The 22,424-nt window shown below is 39.0% G+C and overlaps 1 protein-coding gene across 1 annotated transcript in view; it reads right to left on the reverse strand.

Annotated features, from left to right (window-relative positions):
* Positions 1 to 22,424, reverse strand: part of zfpm2a (zinc finger protein, FOG family member 2a) — a 106,443-nt gene that overhangs the window by 3,644 nt on the left and 80,375 nt on the right. The window contains exons 6-7 of the mRNA XM_079343446.1: positions 925 to 1,131; positions 62 to 289 (exon numbers count right to left, since the gene is read on the reverse strand). Coding sequence (XP_079199572.1) covers positions 62 to 289; positions 925 to 1,131 — 435 coding nt within the window. The remainder of the gene's footprint in view (positions 1 to 61; positions 290 to 924; positions 1,132 to 22,424) is intronic.

A 22,424-nucleotide genomic window follows, 5' to 3' on the forward strand; every position in this document is an offset into this window, starting at 1 on the left:
AAAAAGTGTAACTTTGAACCCTGCACACACAAACTGGTATGTCTATGTTATTGGCACTCACCACTGTGTGAGGTGTTTAAGTGCATTTCCAGGGCCCTGGCTCCGGGAAAGCTCTTGTTGCATTGTGGAAAGGGGCAGATACTTGGAGTATGGTGGGGGCCTGTGTCATTTTCTTCCATGGCTGTGTCTGGCTCCCTCTGTCTTCCACTGCAATAGTACATCAGATGGGCCTGCAAGTTCCTCTCACTCCGAAACCAAATTCCACACGCCTTGCAAGGGAAGATGTCCTCTGAGGGGCAAGGAGATGTGCAAGGGGACATGATATCAGCAGGATGTATACAGTATTTTCACATTTATGCATACAACATTTATGCACATAACAAGCAAGATAAATAGCTTACACACTTTCATACACAAATACAACTTTCCTTTACTCTTGCAGTTGTGACTCTCAATGTCTGTGTTATAAGGCTTTTTCAACAAATCCTCTGCTGCTGCTATAAACCGCTGTTTCTGCTGCTGGGTTTGTGCCCTTTCTCAAGGGCAAACAAGAACACTGGACCATCTGCTTACAGAAGCCTCCCTGTTGAGCTGAACCCAGATAGCCCTTGCTAAGTAAACAAACACACTATTTGCCTGGGACGTGCTTTTTTGCAATCAACACATTAGTTCGAGTGTGTTTATTTGAACCAAAAACTTCAAGGTCAATGGCTGTTATCTCCAGTGTGGCGTCTCATCTGGGATAATCTATGCCGAGTGGAGACAACACTCTTTTTTAAGCAGGTGACTGAGTGCAGACTCATGCGTGAGACGGAAATAGAGAAAGAAACATGAAAATGTATGTGTAATTGTGCAAGTCCAGACAAAAGCATGTCTCATTCATACTCTGTATGTGCATTTGTGTCAGTATGCATGGACACTCACTGTTGACGATGGCAGTAGGTAGGATGGAAGCCATTGCGGCCTGCTGAGGCAGGAGCTGGATGCTGTCCAGCAGCCTGGCTGGGTACATGCCCTCACTAAGAGACATGTGGTTCACTGCTTGCAAACGAGAGTCAAAGTCCACAGCAAATGCCACCAGCTCCTCGCCCTCCATCATGTTTTTTGTGGTTGTGCACCACAGTTGGCCTCCTGGACAAAACAGAGATATAGATGGTTAAATACTTGCTGAGAGAATACAAAAAGCTTTTCTACATGTTCTTGTCTTGTCAGACTCCAAAGTCAGGATATTATGCACAGTAAATAATTGTACTTTGGGGCTTCTTGAATAGCATATAACTCAGTTAATCAATGGAAAAAAGGAAAACGCTTTAATGGCCACAGAAAACATTAAAAAATGGCATCCCTGTTTTAGAATTTGCTGCTCAACCTAGAGCATAAAAGGAGAACTACACAATTATTTGTTGACAAAATTACTACATTTGTCGACTTAAATAATGCTTAAACCAATCAAAAAATACGAAAGCACACAAACGTCTTTTACAGTCTACTGGCATCAATATCCAGAAGCAAGGCAAACCTCAGTTGGGGTAAACTGTAGCCTACAGTGCTGTTGTCAGCGAGAACACTGAGACAGGTCCTCAATATTATTAGATTGTTGTGTTTTGGGATTAAGCATTCCTCTGAAATCTTTTGAACATATTCATTAAGTCAGAGAAAGGGGGAGGGGTTGGATAAGTAAGTGGGGGCAGAGAGACAGAGTGAAGGTTTTAGCTTAGATAATATTTATCTCAGCACATGACAGGCTTTTCAGCTGCACTTCATTTTCCATTGAAGAGATTAAAGTTTTTAATATGACTATTTACAGAAATCTGGCTAGGGAGATAACAACAAACTATGATATGCTCCTGTTAAATGGCAGAATTAGGACATTGTTTCCACGGAAAGCTGGACAATTAATTAAAGCATGCTGTTAGCTTTCAGAGATGTGCAAACATGCCGACAGAGTGTCAGGCTGAGAGGGGACATGTGCTTTGAGCTCTGGCTGATGCAGAATAAAGAGAGTCCTGAGGAGAGGTGTGATTGCAGGGGACCCAGCTACAAAACCCATACGTGTGAACCACTGATTATTTTTGTTTACACAAAACCTATAAATCAAAACATTTCGCACCCAGGACTAAGGTGCTAAAGTAAAAACTTTTTTGTAGATTTATTATAAATCAAAAAACAATCGATAGAAATAAACTTTCAACTTTGACTTTCCTCTACTATAATCAATTCAATTCAAATCAAAAAACCTTATTTGTCCACGGGGGACAATTCAATGGCACACAGAGCAGCAAATGAACAACAGTGCATCTATACTAAAACATGTAATGTGTTATTGTATGTATTCAGTTTCTAGAATAAACCAACACATTATTTTAATTCAAAAATGAATTCCTCAGATGTCAAATCTCTGTCTGCATAAACCTTTCTGCTGGTGAAGCGCTAAAAATTAGAGCAGCAAAAATGTGTCGGGAGTGGAATAGTATAATAACATGCTGTCGTTTAAAGTCCCATTTTTGTCAAGGCATGGGTATGTGTGTGTGCACACGTTTATTCTTGCATTTGTGTGGCTAAGTGAATTGTGAATGTCAGTGCCACCTTAAAGAGTAGTACCTATCTGTCCTCCAATCTGCTGTGATGAGACACACTTCAGGCCGCTCCACTTCATCGTTATGATTCTGTCATACCACACACTGCCTGGAGAGGCCCTTTGAATTTTTATCTCCTAATTAAAATAACAAAACTCCCCACCACTGTCTGACTAAGTTACCATCAAGGCAGGTACAAACTGCCACTGACAGTAGTGGGGAACATATTGCAGTCATAGCCACAAAAGCATCCCTCCACTCAATGGATCGAGTTCAGACATGTTCAGTTTACAGTAGACTTTTTTTTTTTTTTTTTTTTTTTAACTCGGCCCTGAATTTGTGATTCCCCCCTTTTGTGTCTGTGTGGTGGGTGAGTCCAAATTAAAGAAATGAAATGCTCTCCTCTGGAAAAAAAAAAGAATTCAATGAGTCTGATGTAAATCATCTACATCATTTTCACAGAAGCATATACACCAAGAATACAAATCCAATTGTTGTGTGTAATAATGTGGAAATTGCGTCTCTGGACTGCAGGTCCTGATTTTAAAAGCAGCAAAACTAAAAATTAAAGCATACTTATTCTGGCAGCAAAATAATAATTTAAACTGTACTTTTATTAACCTGAAAAATGCTTTATCAATCTCTTCCGACATTTTTTGTGTAGTCATATGCATTATTTTATATTTATTTATCTATGTTGGGCTGTTTTTTAAGAGTGGATTTTGGTTTGTATATTTTCAAGTCAAAATTGCTAGTTAGTTAGTTAATAGTTTGGAAAAGCTTGAATTTAAAATTACGTCATTAGCTGTAACAAATGTCTCTAAAAGAACATACATACGCATTTATTACTCCAATGCATATATGTACTTACCAATTTATGTTATATACTATTCTGAAACATGTCAATTACATTCAAAAAGGAGATGCAAGCCATACATATCTAACAGCATCAATGTATCAAGTGGGCAGACAAAACAATATGCCATAAAGGACCTCTGTGAAAAAATGTGTCATTGCTGTTTTCATGACATGATTAAATTCACAGCAGAATAGGTGAACCATGTATGACAATGGTCAGATATAGTATGACAAAAAGCAAGCAGGGGTTGTCAAGAATAAGAGCAAAATACCAAAACAGTAAGTCATGAAACTGGGAAAAAGGCTGGGAAAAGTGCAGCTTGTGATTTGCACTTGTTTTGCCTGCTAACTGTCTGCAGTGAGCTGCCTTTGTGCAGTGGCCAATGCAGTTGGAATGAAGGCTATTGTCTAAATCCTCCTGCAGAGCACCTGATAAAAGAATAAAGAACTATGACATATTCTAAAAACAATGAAGGAATTAAGGGGAGACAATAGGCCAGCTGCCTCATTAAAACAATCAAAAACGGCATCCTGTACGTAGTCCAGATAATTAAAAACCACTGCTTCCTACAGTCTCTCAATACCATATCCACCAGCTCACTGAGGCCCCCCAGTCTATGGCTCTACTGGCTAAATGCCCTTTCCTCTGTTCCCTTTGATTAATGCTTTATTTGAACATGAAGTTGAAGATGAACATATGAAGGAATTCATGAACTAAAATTATAATACAAACCCTCTGCCTACTATAAGTACTCATAAACTAATCAAATTTCTCAGGATGAATCACAGGGATTCAGGGCATGTGTCCCCTCCCCTTTGCCTAAAGCCCTGAGAGATTTCAAAGTGCAGGCATCACAGGAAATGTTTTAATTTTCTGTCTTTGAATGACTTTATAAGAAAAATGAATGTGTACAGTATCTTTATATGTATGGGGGAGGCAAGGAAAGAAGAGTATAAGATACTTAAGCAGAAATATTTTTTATTCAAACTACCACAACCACCACCACCATATCTTAATGAAGTTGCAAACAAATCTCTCATGCCTCGTGCAAAAGCAGAGAGACAACAAAGCAGCAGGAATAACAGAAGGGCCTGGATAATTAAACTGGCCTGAAGACAGGTATTCAAATGTTGGTGTGTAAACAGCACAACTCTTTAATAGTTTAGCTGTAAAATGCGTGGTTAAGCACATCAGCATTTGCCTCTCCCATCTGTCCAAACACATTACTGTTGCAGAGGCTATTACAGTTATGGAGAAGAGACCTACAACACCACAGCCACATAATATTAGAGGGGCTGAAAGGAGGGCTCTGGGAAAACTACCAGTGGCCCATTCATATTACCTCAATGCGTAGTGGTGTCAGGTAAAAGAAAGCATAAAGAAAGACTGAAAAATAGGAGAGGACAAAATACATCTTGTAATGTTATGTACAACATTTTGATACCTTTATAGATTTTAGAGCAAAAGAAAAAAACAATGTAATTTATAAAGGATAATAATTGGTTAAGCTAATTCTTTATGTGGTCTTTTTTGTTTTAATTATTCTGCCACTTAAAATGTTCATTCCTATTTCTGTTTCATTTCTATTGGCACTTCTCCAACTGCTTCCTTCAACAGCCTTCATTGTAAAGGGAGGTTAGTTGGCCGGAAGCCACTGAAAGGTTCTAATTGAAGACTTTTTCTCTTTTCTTCAAATCAGGTTGATCTCCTCCTGGTCAAATAAGTACAAGGTTCTTGCACCTACCAATATTAAGTTGTAGCATTATAAAGTGTGATTACGGAAGGGTATTTGACAGTTTCAATCACAAAACAACTTCCAAATCAACCTTCAGATTAATGATATCTGTATCTGCACTTGACAGCAGAGTTGTTGTGACACTAAACAACACTATACAAATCATCCTCATGAATACTGGTAAATATTTGGCCTGCTTCTGGAGCATCAGAGTTGAAACATTAGTGATGACTCATTGCTGTCAACCCTGTCATTACAATTCTTGGCCATGGAATGCAAGAAGAAGAAAGGAAGTGCTGAGTTAGATCCTAGCGGGTACATCCTTCCATGCTTACTATTATTGCTGGTACACAAAACTAGAATTAGCTGACTTTACTATTATTTCAATAAGGCTCAGAAAATGATTGGCTTTCTTCCACTCTATCTCTTCCACTTTCCTCCACCTCTCCCTTCTTCTGCTTTAATTTGACCACTAGGAGGCACTCTTCTCATATTCAAGTGGCAGTCAGAGGATGATTCGCTGGGATGATGCAGAAGGGGCCTCAGACACGACAGAGCACCATAGAGACACCACAGTGCTTATACATCCTTGTAGGTCCTGAAGATTGTACTATCATGAGAGATATGCGGATATATATATATATATAAAATATGGTTCTGTCACTTTAAAAAAAATCTGGAATTGTAGCAGAACTGTCTTTTTTTCTTTTCAAGGAAAAAGTACATTTGTATTTCCATAGCCCTACTTGCCTTGTCCTACTTGGAACCTCCTCCCCCCTCCCACCAAATCTCCTTTTGCTCTACAGATTCCTGACCAATTTTAACCATTAGCCAGAAACAACAGCTCTTGAATGGCCTTGAGCGAAAGGTACGCTGGTCAGAATTTACAAAATTAAAAAGCCCTTTCAGGGGAGCCTCATACATGTCGCTCTCTCAATAGTATACATTTAACATGAATTAAAATGGCACATAATACAGTATACATAGAACAAATGCATGGGAAGATCTAGCAATGATGTGGGACTGCAAATTAAATAAAATAAACATTTAAGTTGTTATGTTTTATTTGGCTGGACTCTTTGCATTTATGTTGTCTTTTCAAAACAATGAGATAAATCCTGACAAGCAGATGTTTGCTTGTTAATAGTGCTTTAATTATTTTAAAGAAAAAAACAAGAAACAAGAAATAAAATAAAATCAATTTTAAATAAAATGTATCAATTACTTCGAAAATAATAAATAATTGAAAACATAAATCTTTTCAAATCATTGACGGAACTGTTAAGAAACCCAACAGATATTGAAGATCGTTGCACTTTAATTTTTTTTTTTACAAAAACATTTATTTTTTTAATTGTAAACATAATAGCTACAGAAAAAATATTTACTTTTCTAGGCTGCAGGTGATAAACAAAAATCTATGCTCAGAGTTTGACAACATTTTCACAAATACCTTCAGTTCAAAGCTGTTCTTTCATTAACTGTCACACAAACTGTAAGCTCCTCCCTTTCCACAGTCAAGTGGAGTGAGCTATTATAAGGAAAGCTGTCACTGGTGTCTTTGCTCTCCACTCTGTGCTTTGTTCTTTATTTGGACAGGTTTGTCCTGTTGGGCACTCTATTAGCTATCGTTCTCTGCGGGTATGTTGCATGTGTACTGGTTGTGGTCAGTCGACATGTGTTTACTGTGGCCCCTGCTGCGGCAGCAGGCTGGTTGGGGGCCGTCCTGACCAAGCCCTGTTAATGGAACCAGAAGACCCCTTGTAACAAGTCGCCAATGTGTCGAAGACTTCCTCAGACCCTACCCTTTCCTTTCCTCCAGCTGCAGCCCAATGTCCCTTGTCCCCCTAGCCATCATGCCTCAGTGGGAGCAGGTGAACGGCAGAGAGCCAACACCGGTGTGCTCAGTTTTCCTGGGAGAGCAATGCGCCATCGCCATGCGCCTCAGTGGTTCCTCCAACATGGCTCCGGCCCTACGCCACACGGGCTGGCAGGCCAGTCTGTGTGTCTGTGTGTTTTTAAGTGTGTGGGTGGATTTGTATGTGTATTTGTGTGGGTGGCTGTATGGTGGATGCCAACCCTAATGCAAATGCTTGCTGTTTAAAAAATGGCACCCTCTTTCCTTCTCTGTCTCTCCTCTTTGGAAAGGTCTTTTTGGCCTTCTGGTGCTGGCAGTTTTTTTCCCACCCCAGAAGCAAAGAGAGCCAGGAAGATGCACCTGTCATCCATTTAATAAATTCAACATGATTGATCTGGTCAGAGTGAATGAAATTTGTGAAGTTGTAGTTATATACTTGAATATTTACTGATTTGTGTGTAAAACATACAGGTTTAATGTTTTTTCTTTTCCTCATGGGCATGGTATTTTGTATCCATAGTACAATACACAAAGAATGTACATACACAAACCAATGACTGGTTCCATATCCAGGCATGCCCTCTGATGCTGAACTCTGTTAAATTGTTATTTTAATGCCTTAAGTACGAGCTTATTTAATGTTCAGTCAGTTTGCAAGATAAATAAATAATCTGCACCTAAAAGACCTAATTTAGTTTGTCACAATGTGTCTCAGTGGCTGGGACAGTGGGAGCACAGCCGCTGCCCTTCCTCATTGCCATTCTGTTCCCTGGCAAGCCCCCGTGCTGCCCCAGGTATCACCACGCGGCCATCTGGAGCCGACATCTGTCTCTCTATTGATCACAAGGGTTTAGCACTTGATCAAACAGACTGCGACAGGAAATTGCTCTTTTCCCCACAGAAAAGGCCAATCGCCTGCATGAGGGTAATAGAGTGGAACTGAGATGCAGCAATTGCACCGTGGGCAAGCGGGTAAAGGCACAGCCAGGCAGGCAGCAGCATGATCGTGTCAACCACTGTGAAGATGGCAGAGATGGCATGAGTGCGTAAATCCACTGCCATGTTACCATGATCCTGTTTCTAACCTTTCGAATTATGCAACATGATGAGCCTTTGAAATATGACAGTTTTTTTACAAATAAAAACTTTCCAATTGATGTTTTACAATCATGCATTAAGCTCCCAATTCTAAAAACATCTTCAGCATTGAGCGTTTCTTTACATATGCAGGAGATGAGGCTATTCCCAAAGTTTCAAAAACTGAATTTTGAGGGGCAGAATTATAATTCATGTTTTGAGTTGTGAGTTGAATTGAAATTTTGATAGTACACTTGATGCTGTATGTTGCTTACTTGTGTCCTAATATCCCAGATGGATAGTATCCCTTTAGATGAACAGCTACCAAACAAATGTTTAAGTATGAAAGCTAAAGCAGTTGTCCGAATCTAAAAAAGTGGTTTCTCTATGCTTAGGCATGCTTTCAAGGCACTCACTGTAACACCATGTTTAGCAAGTATGGACAATTTGATACTGAAGGTGACATTTATTCAGCATTGTAGAAAATATTTAATTGATCCTGCAGAGAGCAAGATATGTTTCCCCTTGCCTACAGTGCTTGGATTGTCCCTTGGAAAATGATGCAAATTTTGGATGAACCAACTAATTTCTGCCATACAACCCCTGTACACTCCCATCCCCAGTCCTCCGCCAGCCTTCATCCTCCCCAGACATGAGGATTTTTATTAATCGTGTGACCGCCCCTCGTTTTGCATTTTACACAATCTCATGGCACCACGGTGAGATGTGTGAGGTGTTTTGTCACTTTTGGCAAGCTGAAAAGATGTAGCCCAAGGAAGAACAAGTCGAAAGTATGAAGGAAAAAATATGACCAGGGGACGTGATAAAAATTATCACCCAGTGTGTTTTCCTGTTTGGTTTTAATCTACATTTAATTAAATTCTTATCTGCTGTGTGCTTATGGCTGCATTTGAATGGTGAGGCTGCATTCATTATGAATGGTAAAATTGAACTTGGTACATTGTGTGTGGCCCAATAAAGAAACACGACTCTTATTGCAGCGCATGCACAAGCTCCAACAGACATGCGGAAAAAATAAGTCAATTAAGATCGGTCTTTAAATTACTGCTGTATAAAAACAAGGGGTGGGAGTATGCCCCATAATAGAATCCTGACAGCTGAGAGAGCGCAGTTGACTGTTGTTAATATATATACTCCATTTGATACAGCCCATTGTATTACCCTGTTTATAGAATGCTCACTATGACTGCACTAGATTTACTAGTCTGTCAGGATACATCATAATCGACAGTGCTGGAAAAAAAAAAGTTGTCTTCAATGAATATGGAGGTCAAATGAAAAATAGCTGCTGCAGTGTAATGAGAGTTCCCCATAAAGATCATACTGGTAACTGATTGTTTGAGGTCAACAGCAAGGGTCAATGAGAGAATATGTAGACAATATGCAGGCAACAGCAGAACGTGAAGGGTTAATTCCAGAGAGTTGAAAATGAAGAAAAAGACAAATGCTTGAAAATTGCTAAACTAACGAAAACAAAAATCACAGCTGAAAATGGGAGGGGTGGGGTTGGGTGACTTTTTAAGCTAAAAACAATTTCCCATATGCAACACCTCGAAAGATGTTGGAAAATACTGTGAACCCATACGACAAAGTTTGGCTCTGGCAAAATCCCTAAATCTTCTAGTTTGCTTATTCTGTGCTGGGTGGGTGGTGGGGAGCTCCCCGCTGCCTGCTCATGTTTACAGAGCTGTTCTCATCTCTTGCCTTGCTCATCCATGGCACTGACACAAGGTGTCGACATGATTAAGGGTCTGCCTTTGCATAAGGCTGCATTTGTGTGCAAGGGATGGGGGATCGGCAGATGAATGACTTTGGTGCATCGGAGAGGGATCACAGCAGATAATCACTCCAGACTACGGCACTGGGGCTCTCAGATCTGGTCTTTAAAATAATGTCACGAGTTAAGTCTCTCCAAAGCTATTTTCCAGGTTATCATACACATTTCATGTTTGCTGTTTAAATCTTAACAGGACACAAGCAGAAGGGAGAACAAATATGTTAGGTCAGAGGAGTGGAAGTGTTACTGCAAGGATATAATAGCTGAAGCAGTAGCTATTTCGATTTAACTCCTCTAAATTTGAAAAGCTTTAATTCCTAAACATACATGGGATGCTCAGTTAACCTTTGTTGCACATACATTCCTTAGAGAAGTAGGAAGAGGAGAATTACTCTGAACACATGATAAAACTAAAATGTTTTACTCAAATGTAGGTCTTGCACCAAATCCACTTATACATACAAATACATTAAATACAGACAACCAGTAACACCTACACAGTGTGCATAAAGTACAACATAAATTCCAAAATCATAAATACTGCTATCACAAAAACAAAAGAACCATAAAGTACAGCTGCCTGTGTCTGAGATTGTAAACCTCTGGCATTACTCCTAGGGAAGAAACATACATGGACAATTTATTGCACTAGATCCCACCTTTGTTTATCTTTTAAATAAGAACCCTTTATCTTCCCCCTGCATACGCAAATTGCATGCAATGTGTGCTGTTTTGAGCATTTGATTTGCTGTCTAGAAGATTCATTTCTCCCTACAAATTCAATTGTCTCTACAGTATCCTCCTGCCATAGGCATCATGCCCCATCACCTGTTCGTTATCACTGGTCTTCCTGTTCGGGAGCTCTTGAAATGCTGCCATGACATTGACTCTCAGTTAACAGCAGGTCTCTGAACTTCCCACGCTTGATAGCGGAGGCTGGAAAATTACGCTAACAACTAATTAACATAATAAAGAGTGTTTAAATATATGGACGACACCTGCAACCTTCATTTGCACATGCTAACACAAAATTACCTGTGTTTTTATTTTTGCAGATAACACGTGAATGTTTTACATCTTTTAGAATATTTATTCTTCTGTGGCTGGACTTGCAATTAGGAACACTTTTTTACTATACTTTCAAAAAGCCACAGAGCCAAAAGAATGCACTGTCTAAAAAATAGCTAGAATAATTCCTCAACTGATTTCTTTTTATACAGAGTTTTTTTTGCAGCATATAAAAAGTGCACTGTTATGTGCTTTGACCCTGAAATAATGCATTACATTTCTTGTTTCTGTTTAATTATGAAATGTTTCCAGGCAGCAGACCTGGACCTCCAGTTACTGGTCCGAATAACAAAGTGCTGCCTGTCAGTCTGAAAGACTTTGCTGGCTGGCTGAGCTAAGCTGGTTTAGACTGAAAAGTCTTCAATGGTGGCAGCCTCAGCTTCAACTGGCAGGTCTCTGGAGTCCTTTCTCGCTTCGTCTCCTAGACTCAAAATCTTTCACAAGAGATGGCCACAGTACAGTCAAGTTACAGTGTATTTTTACTACAACAGCCCACTTTTTGTCATTCCTTTTAGACTCTGAAACAGCTGCTAACTTCCACAGGGTAATAATACAATCACACCTTATTACACACCCAATATGATGGCTTTAATCTTCTCCAAACTGTTATAAATTTCCACCTAGGGCCAGGGACTATAGCCGGTCCATTCCTCTAATGGCTTAGCCATCTATACCCTCTTTTCTGTATTATCTTTAGCCTGAGAATAATATTCTCTGAAACATCCCATGAAACATTTAACCCTTTAGTTCCAAAATGCAATACACCATTAACATACCCTATGGAAATGTCTCTCCCCCTTCACTAAAAGAGCCCTTGATAGCTCAATATAAAGATAAAAGAGGAAAAACAGTTGATATCCCTACACCCCTACCTTGACCATACCTCATCCTTGTTTCACCTTAACATCTTCTAAAAAGACGCAACATCTCTGTCTCTACTGAAGGACCCACACTTTCTGTGTGATAGAGAGGCAGGGGCTGTTTATTAATAATGAATTTGGTTGTTTGTGTGTGGAATGTTATCAGCATGCACACAATCCCACCAATAGTTTGCCCTGATGGGGTAGCTGGGTTCCTCATTAGCAGAACATATTTAATCCAGAAGTTTCTTATCAAATGTCACACCTGCATCTTTAAATGGCAATTTCACATTCATTCGCCTGTATTTGGGAGATGAGGCACCAAGGTGCTTTGCAGAGATTAAGAAGGAGAGAGAGTGCAAGCTTATTTTATCATTTAGCGGGTCTGGAAGGAATCCAAGGAGTTTTTGTCTTGTTGTTGTAATTAGAAAGCCTTTTAAGTGATAACGCCAGCATAGAAATATGAATATGTAGCGATCAGGCCAGCCTCCCCCCCATCTTGCTCTCTCTCTCTTCCTCTGTCTGTCTTCTCTTCTCTCTCTACCAGCTTTTTTGAATTGTTGAATGCGGAGTTTTTGTTCTATGTACAGAGAGGATTAACTCCCGAGCTTCAGAAGTTTATTGAAAGACTTGAAAGTATATACACTCTTTCTGGTTTCTGGCTGTGACAGTTTTTCTTTTTTTTTTATTAGAGTGTGGACATGAGCATAACTTAGGATTTTATACCTAAAGCAAAAAGAATAAACTTCACATCTGTTTCTCTAGCAAGTCTTGTCTTTAGCCATAAGTAAGGTCCTTTAGCTGCTTTTTGTAAACATAATGATGAGCATGGTCTTGTTACCTGCTCTTTTGTTAATGTTCACATACAAAGAGTAAGGTCCTTTACCTGCTTTTTGTAAAGTGTCTCGAGATAACACCTGTTATGAATTGATGCTATTCAAATAAAGATTGATTGATTGTCAAAATCTCTGTTCAGTAGCAGTACGAAAATGTTGTTTTAAAATAACTATAAAATAACAAACTCTTTAATTATAGCTAATACTGTGTTCTCTATTCAGCCATTACTCAGTGGGGCCCTGTGTAATTTCACTTTTTGCTGGAAAAGATGTCAAATATTTAATATTTGCTGTTACAAGTATCCTATCTAGTTATAGCAAACTAGTGGCATACAGTCCCCCTCACAGTAGGGGAAATTTGGTCCATGTGTAGCTATATCCAGACAAGCTGCTGCTGACCAATCAGGCCAGAGATAAGTGCAACACTGAGTATTGATCCAGTAAAAGTGGTTCATGCTTTGATTCTGACACTTTAACCCTGCGGACATAATGTCATGGCCTTTTATCCTTTCTTCTTAACACAACCTGCCTATCTCTTACTAGTGTCACCTCTACCAACATGGTTCTCAAAAGCTCCCCTTAAATCACTATAATCATTGCACATTTTAACACAACTTATCTTTCTACCTCTTAAGTTTGGTAAAAGATTATGTCCCACACCATCCACCTTTCCTGACCTCTTAAGGCCAAGTAAATATTTCTGTTAAGGTTAAACCATGTTTACTGTTATAAAACATGTAGCAATAAATATGTTGGGTTTAAATATAATTGGTACAAAGTAAGCAAAGTTCAAGCTAGACCCTTAAACCTTATTCCAAATGCATGTTGGTTTAGGCATTTTTAATTAAAAGCAAAACCCTGTATCAGAGCAGTATGGCACTATAACAGGTATAAGTAAAGTCTTAATTACCCAGCAGCTAAGTGCACATTGTAGGGATTTCTTATGGGGGGGCTTTATATTTTTCTAAAAATCACAAGTTTAAACAATTTTAGGATGGGAGTGTTGATTTGTAAGGATTTTGGCATCCAGTATACTAACAGAAAACCCATTGGCTATATTTGAACATCTCACACACACAAAAGACTCTAAATAATCAGACATTTTGCTCAAACTTTTTTGATCGATGTGTTTAACAAGGGCTTCGAGAGTGTCTTGGCAGTCACTAAAGGAATGCCAAACGTTGACATTATATGCAAATGTTGTTTATTATCTTGCAGGCAGCACAGATCCTGCCTTAGTTCGGCTGGAGCAGCCCACAGCAACTTCCAAGCAAGGTTTATGCACAAGGGTTTCTAATTAGCTCTCTGAGGGCCACAGTTAGTGCAGCAGTTTTCACAACAGCCGTTGGGAAGTTGAAAACTTACTTGGAGGGCTCCATATGTTGCCCAGGAGGCCTGAGAGACAAATGGATCCTGTGTGGTTCACATAAGGAAACACTATGTAACATTAAGAGCAGCCTTTCTTTCTTTCTTTCTTTTAGGTGGAGAGGGAAAACTTACAAAAACAATTTCATTATTAGTTATGACTTTTAGCTACCTTTTTGTTTTAAAGGAGGAAGAGATTATTATCATTCCTTCCATTTAAAGATATCAGTAGTTTTTAACTCCAGTAACTAAAAGTCAAAATCAGAACAATACATTGCATTATGAGATACTAAATGTCTAAATGTATGCGTCATTTACTAAAAAAAATTGTTTTAATTCATTTGTATGACAAAAATAGCTTTAAAAATACCCTATGAAAATATAAAAATACATTTTAGTTGCTGCAGAACTTTGAGTTGAATGACAGCTACATTAGAACAGCAGTCTCGATCTGTATCACGAGGTAAGTTTGCCTAGGAAGGCATTACCTAGCCTCATCTTTATGTGCAAACTGAACTTCAGTTCAAAATGCTGTGCAGTGATCTTATATTTACTTCCAAAGCTGATTTTCATGGAAGACAACCTGGTTCATCCTCCCGCTCTGCCCTCTTTTCTTTATAAACTGCTATCTCAGTTTTTCTTACTTTACTCTCAATCAGCATGCGTTCTGCTTTTGACCCCAACGGCACATAAAAAGACAATTTGCCTCATTAACTGAGGCATCACACTGGCTTTTTTAACTTATTGTCTCTTGCACCTTATCCAGCCCTTCATCTTAAACTTGGAATAAATTACAATGATAGCGATCCCGAGTGTGCTATTAGTCACAAATGAAGTGGTTAACGGGAAAAAAAGGGGGGTGGGAGATAAGACTGAGATCTGATTCATAAAATGGAAGGAGGATTGTTGCGAAATGGCAGATGAACTGTGCAAATTGGGAGCTGACATCTTGAGACAACGTTATTACCAAATTAGCTTTTGCTATTCCCGCCCATCCTGATTCCAGGCCAAAGAGAAAAGGCAAAGAAAAAGACACGATTGTGTTCAACCCAAGAGACATTATTCTTTAAACAAATACTTGAGATTATTAGGACCGATACTGTCTTTTCCTCTAAGATGTATTTGCTTTTAATTCATACATTTGATTCTGACACCTAAAACTATTTCTCTATTGAGACTCAGGACATTACAGACAAAATGACAGTTCTGAGTAAATAGGATATGTGAGTGGATGGGATTTTGATATGAGAATACAGTGTTTGTTCAGGTAGAGTCTGCAGCTACTGTTGTCTGAGTTATGTCTTTTGTTCTTAGGTGAAGCTTGTTACGTGTCTAAGGCTTTGACTTAGCCTTATGGCTTACTTTTTTTTTGTGGAGTCATTTATTTACAACTGATTTTTTGAAGGAGAAACTTCAAGCCAACATTGAAAAAGGCAAAAGAGGACATTAACCTAATTCAGGGAAGACGACAATTAACATGTAAAAACAACTGAATGACACGTCCCAGGCTGAGGTAGCATCACTCCTTTCTGAAGACGACAAACTGGTAGATTGAAGGTCTCTTGAATTTGGGCTGTCGCTGAGGGTAGGGGAGCTCTTGTAATTTGCAGAACTGAATCCATGAAGCGGGCATAAGGGAATAAGTTGGAAAGGGAAGAAGACAGAGAACAAACCTGGCAGGCACGTTGAGGCCATGCCAGTCCTGCCTGCGCCACGCAGTGTGGCAGGCGGGCAGTGCCAGGAAATGTGGCAAGAGGAGGAAAGATCAAACAACAAGGGCTGCAGATCTCCACCAATCTGCTCTGTATTAATGTCAGAGCCAAGGAGCAGCTGAACCAGACGTGATCCACAATGTGTGACAGTAATGCTTGTGAATGTGTGTGTGTGCATGTAAATGTGTGTCTTTATGACCATTTGCTGCAAATTGACCAAATATATAAATGACTTGGTTGTATATGTGACAACTCATAACTGTCAGAGAATGTGAACACTTCTCCAACTTGTCCTAAGAAACTTGGGGACAGCAAAACACTTGTCACTTTGCTTTCTGATTGCGTCATTAGCTATTTCACTGTTAAACGCTAGTAAGTGCTTGGATCTGGTGTTTAGTTCCGAGGTGTTTTGCATGTGTCTCTTGATGTCTGATGCACAGTAGCCCATGATGGAGAAGGGGAAACCTGGTGCCTGTACTGACACTCCTCTCAGCTCCAGTGGGCTCCACAACCGGGTCTGCATCCTGCTCCAAAAACTTGTTCTGTATAGCCGCAATAAAGCAAGCAGACGGCAAATGAGCTTTATGCTGCCATCGTTCCCTCCCAGGCAGATGGCAAAATTAGACAATATGCTTTCCAAAATTACAACGAAATCACATGACAGCAAGTCTGTCCGCCTGCCTGTGTGACTGCCTGTCTGTCTATCTGTCATACGGAATCCTAGCCATCTTTCTTAGGGTGTGATGGACATGGTATTTGGGATGTAAGGAAGCTTAAGCAATAGCCTCATTGCTATCGACTGATAGTAGAACAGTGAGATGTGATGGAGGAATTTTCCGTTAGTGTGTGTGTGTGTGTGTGGGGTAGGCGGGTGGGTGGGGGGTGCTCACTGGATAATAAACAGTTTGCATTTGCAGTAGCCAGAGGAAACTATAAAACTACTGAATCTTCCACTGCTTCATGTATTTTTGTGTGACTGAGACAGAACATATTATGATGAAAAAAAAATCTTGAAGCAAACATAATGGTACATTCAAACGATATTGGAGTCTATGCTGTGAACAGGAAAAGGTACGCTGATTTAGGATAATTCCATAGATGATTATCAACAAAGCCTGAGTTACATTACCCATTGGTTTCTGATGGGCTGGAAGGCTATCCATTATGGTCCACATATTGGAACTTGATCAACCGAATGACAGGCAGATGTAGTGAAACTTAAAAAAGTGCTATAATGTACTTGTGGTCGAGGCTGTCACAGCCTTAGTTATACCTACTTTGTATACTTAATCCAAACGTGTTAAAAAAAGGTATCCCTCTACAGTTTGTGCCAATAAAGACATTAAATAATCAGACCAACATCATTTTGTCTACCAGGCTGTAAACATGTTGATTTCTGCTTGCAAAATGGACAATGTAACATTAGGTCTATGGGACACCCGAAGAACTATCTTTTGCACTTGTTCTTTGGCTTTTTGGGTACTCCATGTTAAAAATTTGGTTGAAAGAACTATGTTATCCCATTACTATATGCAAGACACAGTATGAGTAAAAATTACATCTGGTTTTGTCAGTAATTTAGAGACCCCCCCCCACACACACACCTCTAAAGAAACAACAAAACAAACATCTTACAAACCCATTATAGCATAAACTGTAATATTCAACAATTAGTAAACAGTTAAATGTTACAAAAACTTACCCACGGGTCATGAACGTGGAGTTTTTACATCTAAGCTTCATCTAAGCTCATCTTACTCTCATTAGCAAATAATAAAATATTAATTTGAAAGAAAAGTAAATCCTTTAATTGGCAAACATTTTTTGAACAAACTTAAACATTACTAATATGAAAGTGAAGCTGAAGATGGTAGGATATACTTACCTTATTAAGTAATAAAAAATAGTATAGTTGGACAATGTGAGAAAAAATTGGGAAGTAACACACTAACTGAAATAGTTGGGATATTCTTAAGAGACTATATATTCTGTAGAATGATCCTAAGCACAGACTGCTTATTGCTGGCTTTGATTTGGTCCTGCTGTCTGTCACTTTGGAGAAACCTCAGTCCCCTCTGTGATGGCTCTGTCTCCGTCTTTGTGCATCGTTCAAGCAATTATTCCCAGATACATGTTTTCAAATGGGATTGGATGTGAGGGAGGGTGGCAGGGAAGAGAGGGGTTTCATGTGAAAAAGTCATTTTGGCACCGCACTCTTCAGTTACGGTCATGCTCTGTACCAACGCAAATTAAAACTCCCCAGTAGCCTATGTAAATATGCTGCCTACTGTGCTGCGCTTTAATGAGCCATGATATGAAAGACATATAAAACCAATGGAAAATAACTGGCCACTTAAAGTTGGGGTGCATCTGACAGGTGACAGGAAGAGCAGGTTTAAGACAGGGTTGGGTGGTGGGGGTGGGTTTGGGGTTCGAATGATGATGGGGGCAGACTAACTCTGGCATTCAGAAATAATCTGAAGCTGAGAGCTGCAAGGCAGAGGAAAGTAACCAGCTTTTTAGCCTCAGGCATTTCAAAGAATTCAGGTTGGTGGTGATGAGGGAGAGGGGGAGCAAGAGGGGATTGTGTGTCTGTGTGTGTCTGTATGTGGGTGTGTGGAGTCTACTCATTTTTAAGGGGGTGGGATGTTGTTATGTGAGAAGTGAAAGCAGTTACTATGTCTCCTGCCTTGAGACACAGCTCATTGTCACCAACTTAAAAAATGTACATAATTTCCCTCTGCGCAGACACATACATAGAGCCCTCAATCCTCTAATAACCTGTCTTCTAAAAACCTTACAAGGATTACCTATCTGGAAATCTGCTTTGTATGCAGAACGTCTTGGTAAAATGGAAATGAGCAACTGTTCAAGATGGCGCCTCCAAAAAAGGGGAAAACATCTGCACAAACCGATTAATCCGAAACATTCAGAGGAATCTCAAGTCATTTATAATATCACAGAATCCATAATCAAGATTCGCTGCCAGAGCCTGAGTCTGCGACGTAGAGTCAATGCCCAGTTCAATGAGGGCTGATGGAATGTATAATTTCATGACAGATGCACACTTTCGCAGGGGAACACAAGGTCATTTTAACATTCACAGTCAAAAATACAACAACTTAGCATAGAAAGGAAATGCATACTCAATTATTACCAACCAAAATGAAGCCATAGCAAATGGAATGTGTAAAATGATGTTCACAGCATACTACTTACGTGCAAATTTAGCATTACAGATTTTTTTGTTTCTTTTAAAAAAACTTATTAATGCAACAAAGCATCAGGTTGGTATAAATGTGTCTGTAATTGGACAAATCCCTGTGCATAAGTAACATTAATTAAGCTACTGTTACTGTTTATAAGATTATAAATTTATTGGTTGAAACAGGTGTTTTACTCAAAAGACAGAAGTATGGTCGTAGAGAGAATCACTCCCAGGATTCCCCTCCAGCCTCAACATCATCTTTTGTTATTGTTTTGATTAAGAGCTCCATGGCGGTGGATGCCATTTTTTTAATTCAGCATGTTTTGCTTGTTTAAACCTTGCCAAGACATGCTAAATCAAGTCTTTAAAGCCATACAGCAAGGTATAATGGTAGAGTCTGGGTCTGGTTGTAAGTAAGCTGAAAAAAGAGGCATATGCCAGTGGGGCACACGCTATAGAAACGTCACAAAAATACAAAACCAAAAACTGCACTTGCAACCCAGTCCTCCATTAGCTGTCATTTTATTTTACATGGTTGACCAAATTAACAACATATGCCAGATCTGCTTGTAAAGGGGTAATTAAAAGTCGTCATGAAAAATCAAATATATAGTTTTAAGATGCATAATGCAAACATGTCAAAAAACTACAATTAGGTTTTTAATTTAGGAAAAAAAACACATCTTGGAATAATGATATTGTTGTTCATTCACTGCTCTGTGTGCCTTTGAATTGGCCCCCGGGGACAACTAAAGTTTTTTTAATAGTTGTTTTATAAGCTTGTTTTGAATTATTCTGCTGTCCAACAAAAGAATAATGCAAACTCAAAATTGCAAGATATCAATGAACAAGTTAAACGGATTTAATTTATGTCCATGTCATAAATGTATGTTGCTAAACTAAGATAATTCATGGTATGTGAAGAAGCTGAGGCATCTATCTGACTAGTTTGGATCTGTCTCTATCCTGCCTACTCCAGTCCAGCTTGCATAAAAGCTTTATAAGAAGCCATCTCTCATCCTGGTAACTTTGTGTGACCTTGTGAGGCTGAATAGCCCTGTAAAATTGATTCAGCTCCTATAATAAAAGCGTATATTATCAACATTCTAATTATAATTAATATAGGCATCATTTTTATTTATGATAGGGGTCCATGGTAAGAAAACATTAGAATAATATGCCGCATATTTTTATTGATGTGTTGATGAATGGCTCTCTTACACAAAAGTCCTTTGAAATGTCTCAGTGGCCATTTCATACTTGTGCTGATTCTGTCAATTTTTTCAACCATGCTCCCCTTTTCCTTCAACATGTCCTCTGGAGTCTTTACCCCTTTTGTTTGTGTCATGTTAAGTCCCTGACTCCAAACGTAATTACCGAGAGCTGTATCAGGTGATAGAGTCAACTAACCTCTAGGACGTGAATTATTGTCAGACATATAACAGTCCAACAGCGATGTCATATAATGAATATTGTCTGTAAACTGAGCAAAGACTTGAGGGTATCGGCCATGGATATTTTCAAATATGTAAATGTCCAATTCTGTGTGAACAACTGTTTGATCTTGACATTCATTTTTGTTAAATACAGTCACTCTGTTAAAATACCCTTTTAAATGGATTGTTAACTTATACCAGAATCCAGACAACTGACAAATTACTACTACTGAAAAAGACAATTGAACTATACGTATCACTATCTGAAACTTCTCTATCCAATGAATATCAGCATAACAGGATTCAAAATGAGCAGCAAAGCCCTACCGCCTCTGTGAAATAAAAAAGACAGCAGCCTTCATATCTAGGTTATCCTTCATAATTAGGTGTTTATGTCGCTCATGCCATTTCCCCTGTTTGATAAATGTAGTCCATCCCTCCTAATTTTACACAGAGAAAAAATTGTGCCTATCTTCCTTATTAATTCTTCTCACAAATCCTTGATTATTTTCCAATCCTTTCCTCTGATATCTCTGGCTCTGTTTGTCTGTTTCTCTTACTCCTCCACTGAGCAGTCTGCCTTCCTTCTCAATCGCCTGTTTTGTTTCCCGTTTTAATGAACAGTTGGATTCTTTTATTTCTCTACAAGTGCTGGATTTGCCTTATCACCCCCGTCCCTTTGAGGGTTGCCAATTGGTTTTATCCATGGATGTATCATTTCTTAGGCTTCCTCTTTTTTCTCCACAAAGAGAAAGAACCACTTCGTCAACAAGCCTCTCCGGAGCCAGAGATTAAAAACCTCAACATCACCTACCTTCCAGCGCTACTCCCAACTGGTTTGTGTAAAACTCAATTAAACTTGTCCCTACTGAATTGCACATTACAGTACATTAAAAGGAAAATTCTTCAAGCGTGATGACAAAGCTCAAACCAAGCTTCAGAGCTGCTATTTAGGAGCTTTCCTAAACGTTGTAGTCTTCAGGGTTTTAGCCTCATGTCAGTACAAAAAGCGCTAAACACAAACAAAGAAAAGGTTTCTTTTGACATTGGTGAAAAACAAACTTTGTTTATTTATTTATTCATCAAAATGCTGAGAAATACGGCGTCTGCTTGATATGCCTCTTATAACATTAACGTCTCAGTTTATCAATTAGCAGTAAAAGAAAAAAAAGAAGTAAAACATTGCCTTTTGATGATTAAAAGTAGATACTTTCAAAAGTTCCAGTACATAATGGTAATTGTCAGCCATATGACATTAGACATCTTTGTAAGATACAGATGTTAATCTCAGGGGGAGGGGAAGGGTGGCTCTCTGATTTTTGATCTCAATTTCAGAGCTTGCTAAGTCGATAACAAATTATTCCACCGCCTTCATACAATCTGTCTAGGTGAAAAGGCAATGTTCATTGAAGCAATGCACTGAGACATAAAAACATCGCAGGTCGATGTGTATGATAACTTCATTCACATGTGATAATATGCTGCCTCAACATGATAGTAAACCTTAGATTTAAGCGTGGGTGACGACAGCCTCTAATGCTTTGTAGTTTGTGCTTTCCTACGTAATGGGAGCGAATGTGGAGTGTCAAACAAAGGAAAATAGGAATTGTAGGCTATGTATTGCTTGCACCAGCATGGGCCTTACAAGAGGAAAATCTGGAGGAAAAAACTAATCTTCCCCTTATAGGTTACTCTAGTGGTTTTCAGATTTACATTCCTGAAAATGTTCAGAAATTGCAGGCAGACCTGAAATCTTCCTGACAATTATGTTTAAAAAACAATTTAACGGTTAACGCAGTAGAAAATAACAACAAAATACTGTATATATCAATGCTGTGTGTATTATCAACAAAGGATAGCAGTTTTAGTATGTGCATGGAGATCGAAGATTTAGATTAAAGTGGTCATGCTCATACAGTGTATGGTTATGTTCTGGTCGCATGATAGATATGTCACCACCGCATCCTGCTTGCGCACAGTGAACTTTCCTGAATATTTCCTGCTGTGGTCTCAGAATCAGCGCACGCCTGCTTCAC

This window comes from Symphodus melops, assembly GCF_947650265.1.
Source record: "Symphodus melops genome assembly, chromosome: 5".
NCBI lineage: Eukaryota > Metazoa > Chordata > Actinopteri > Labriformes > Labridae > Symphodus > Symphodus melops.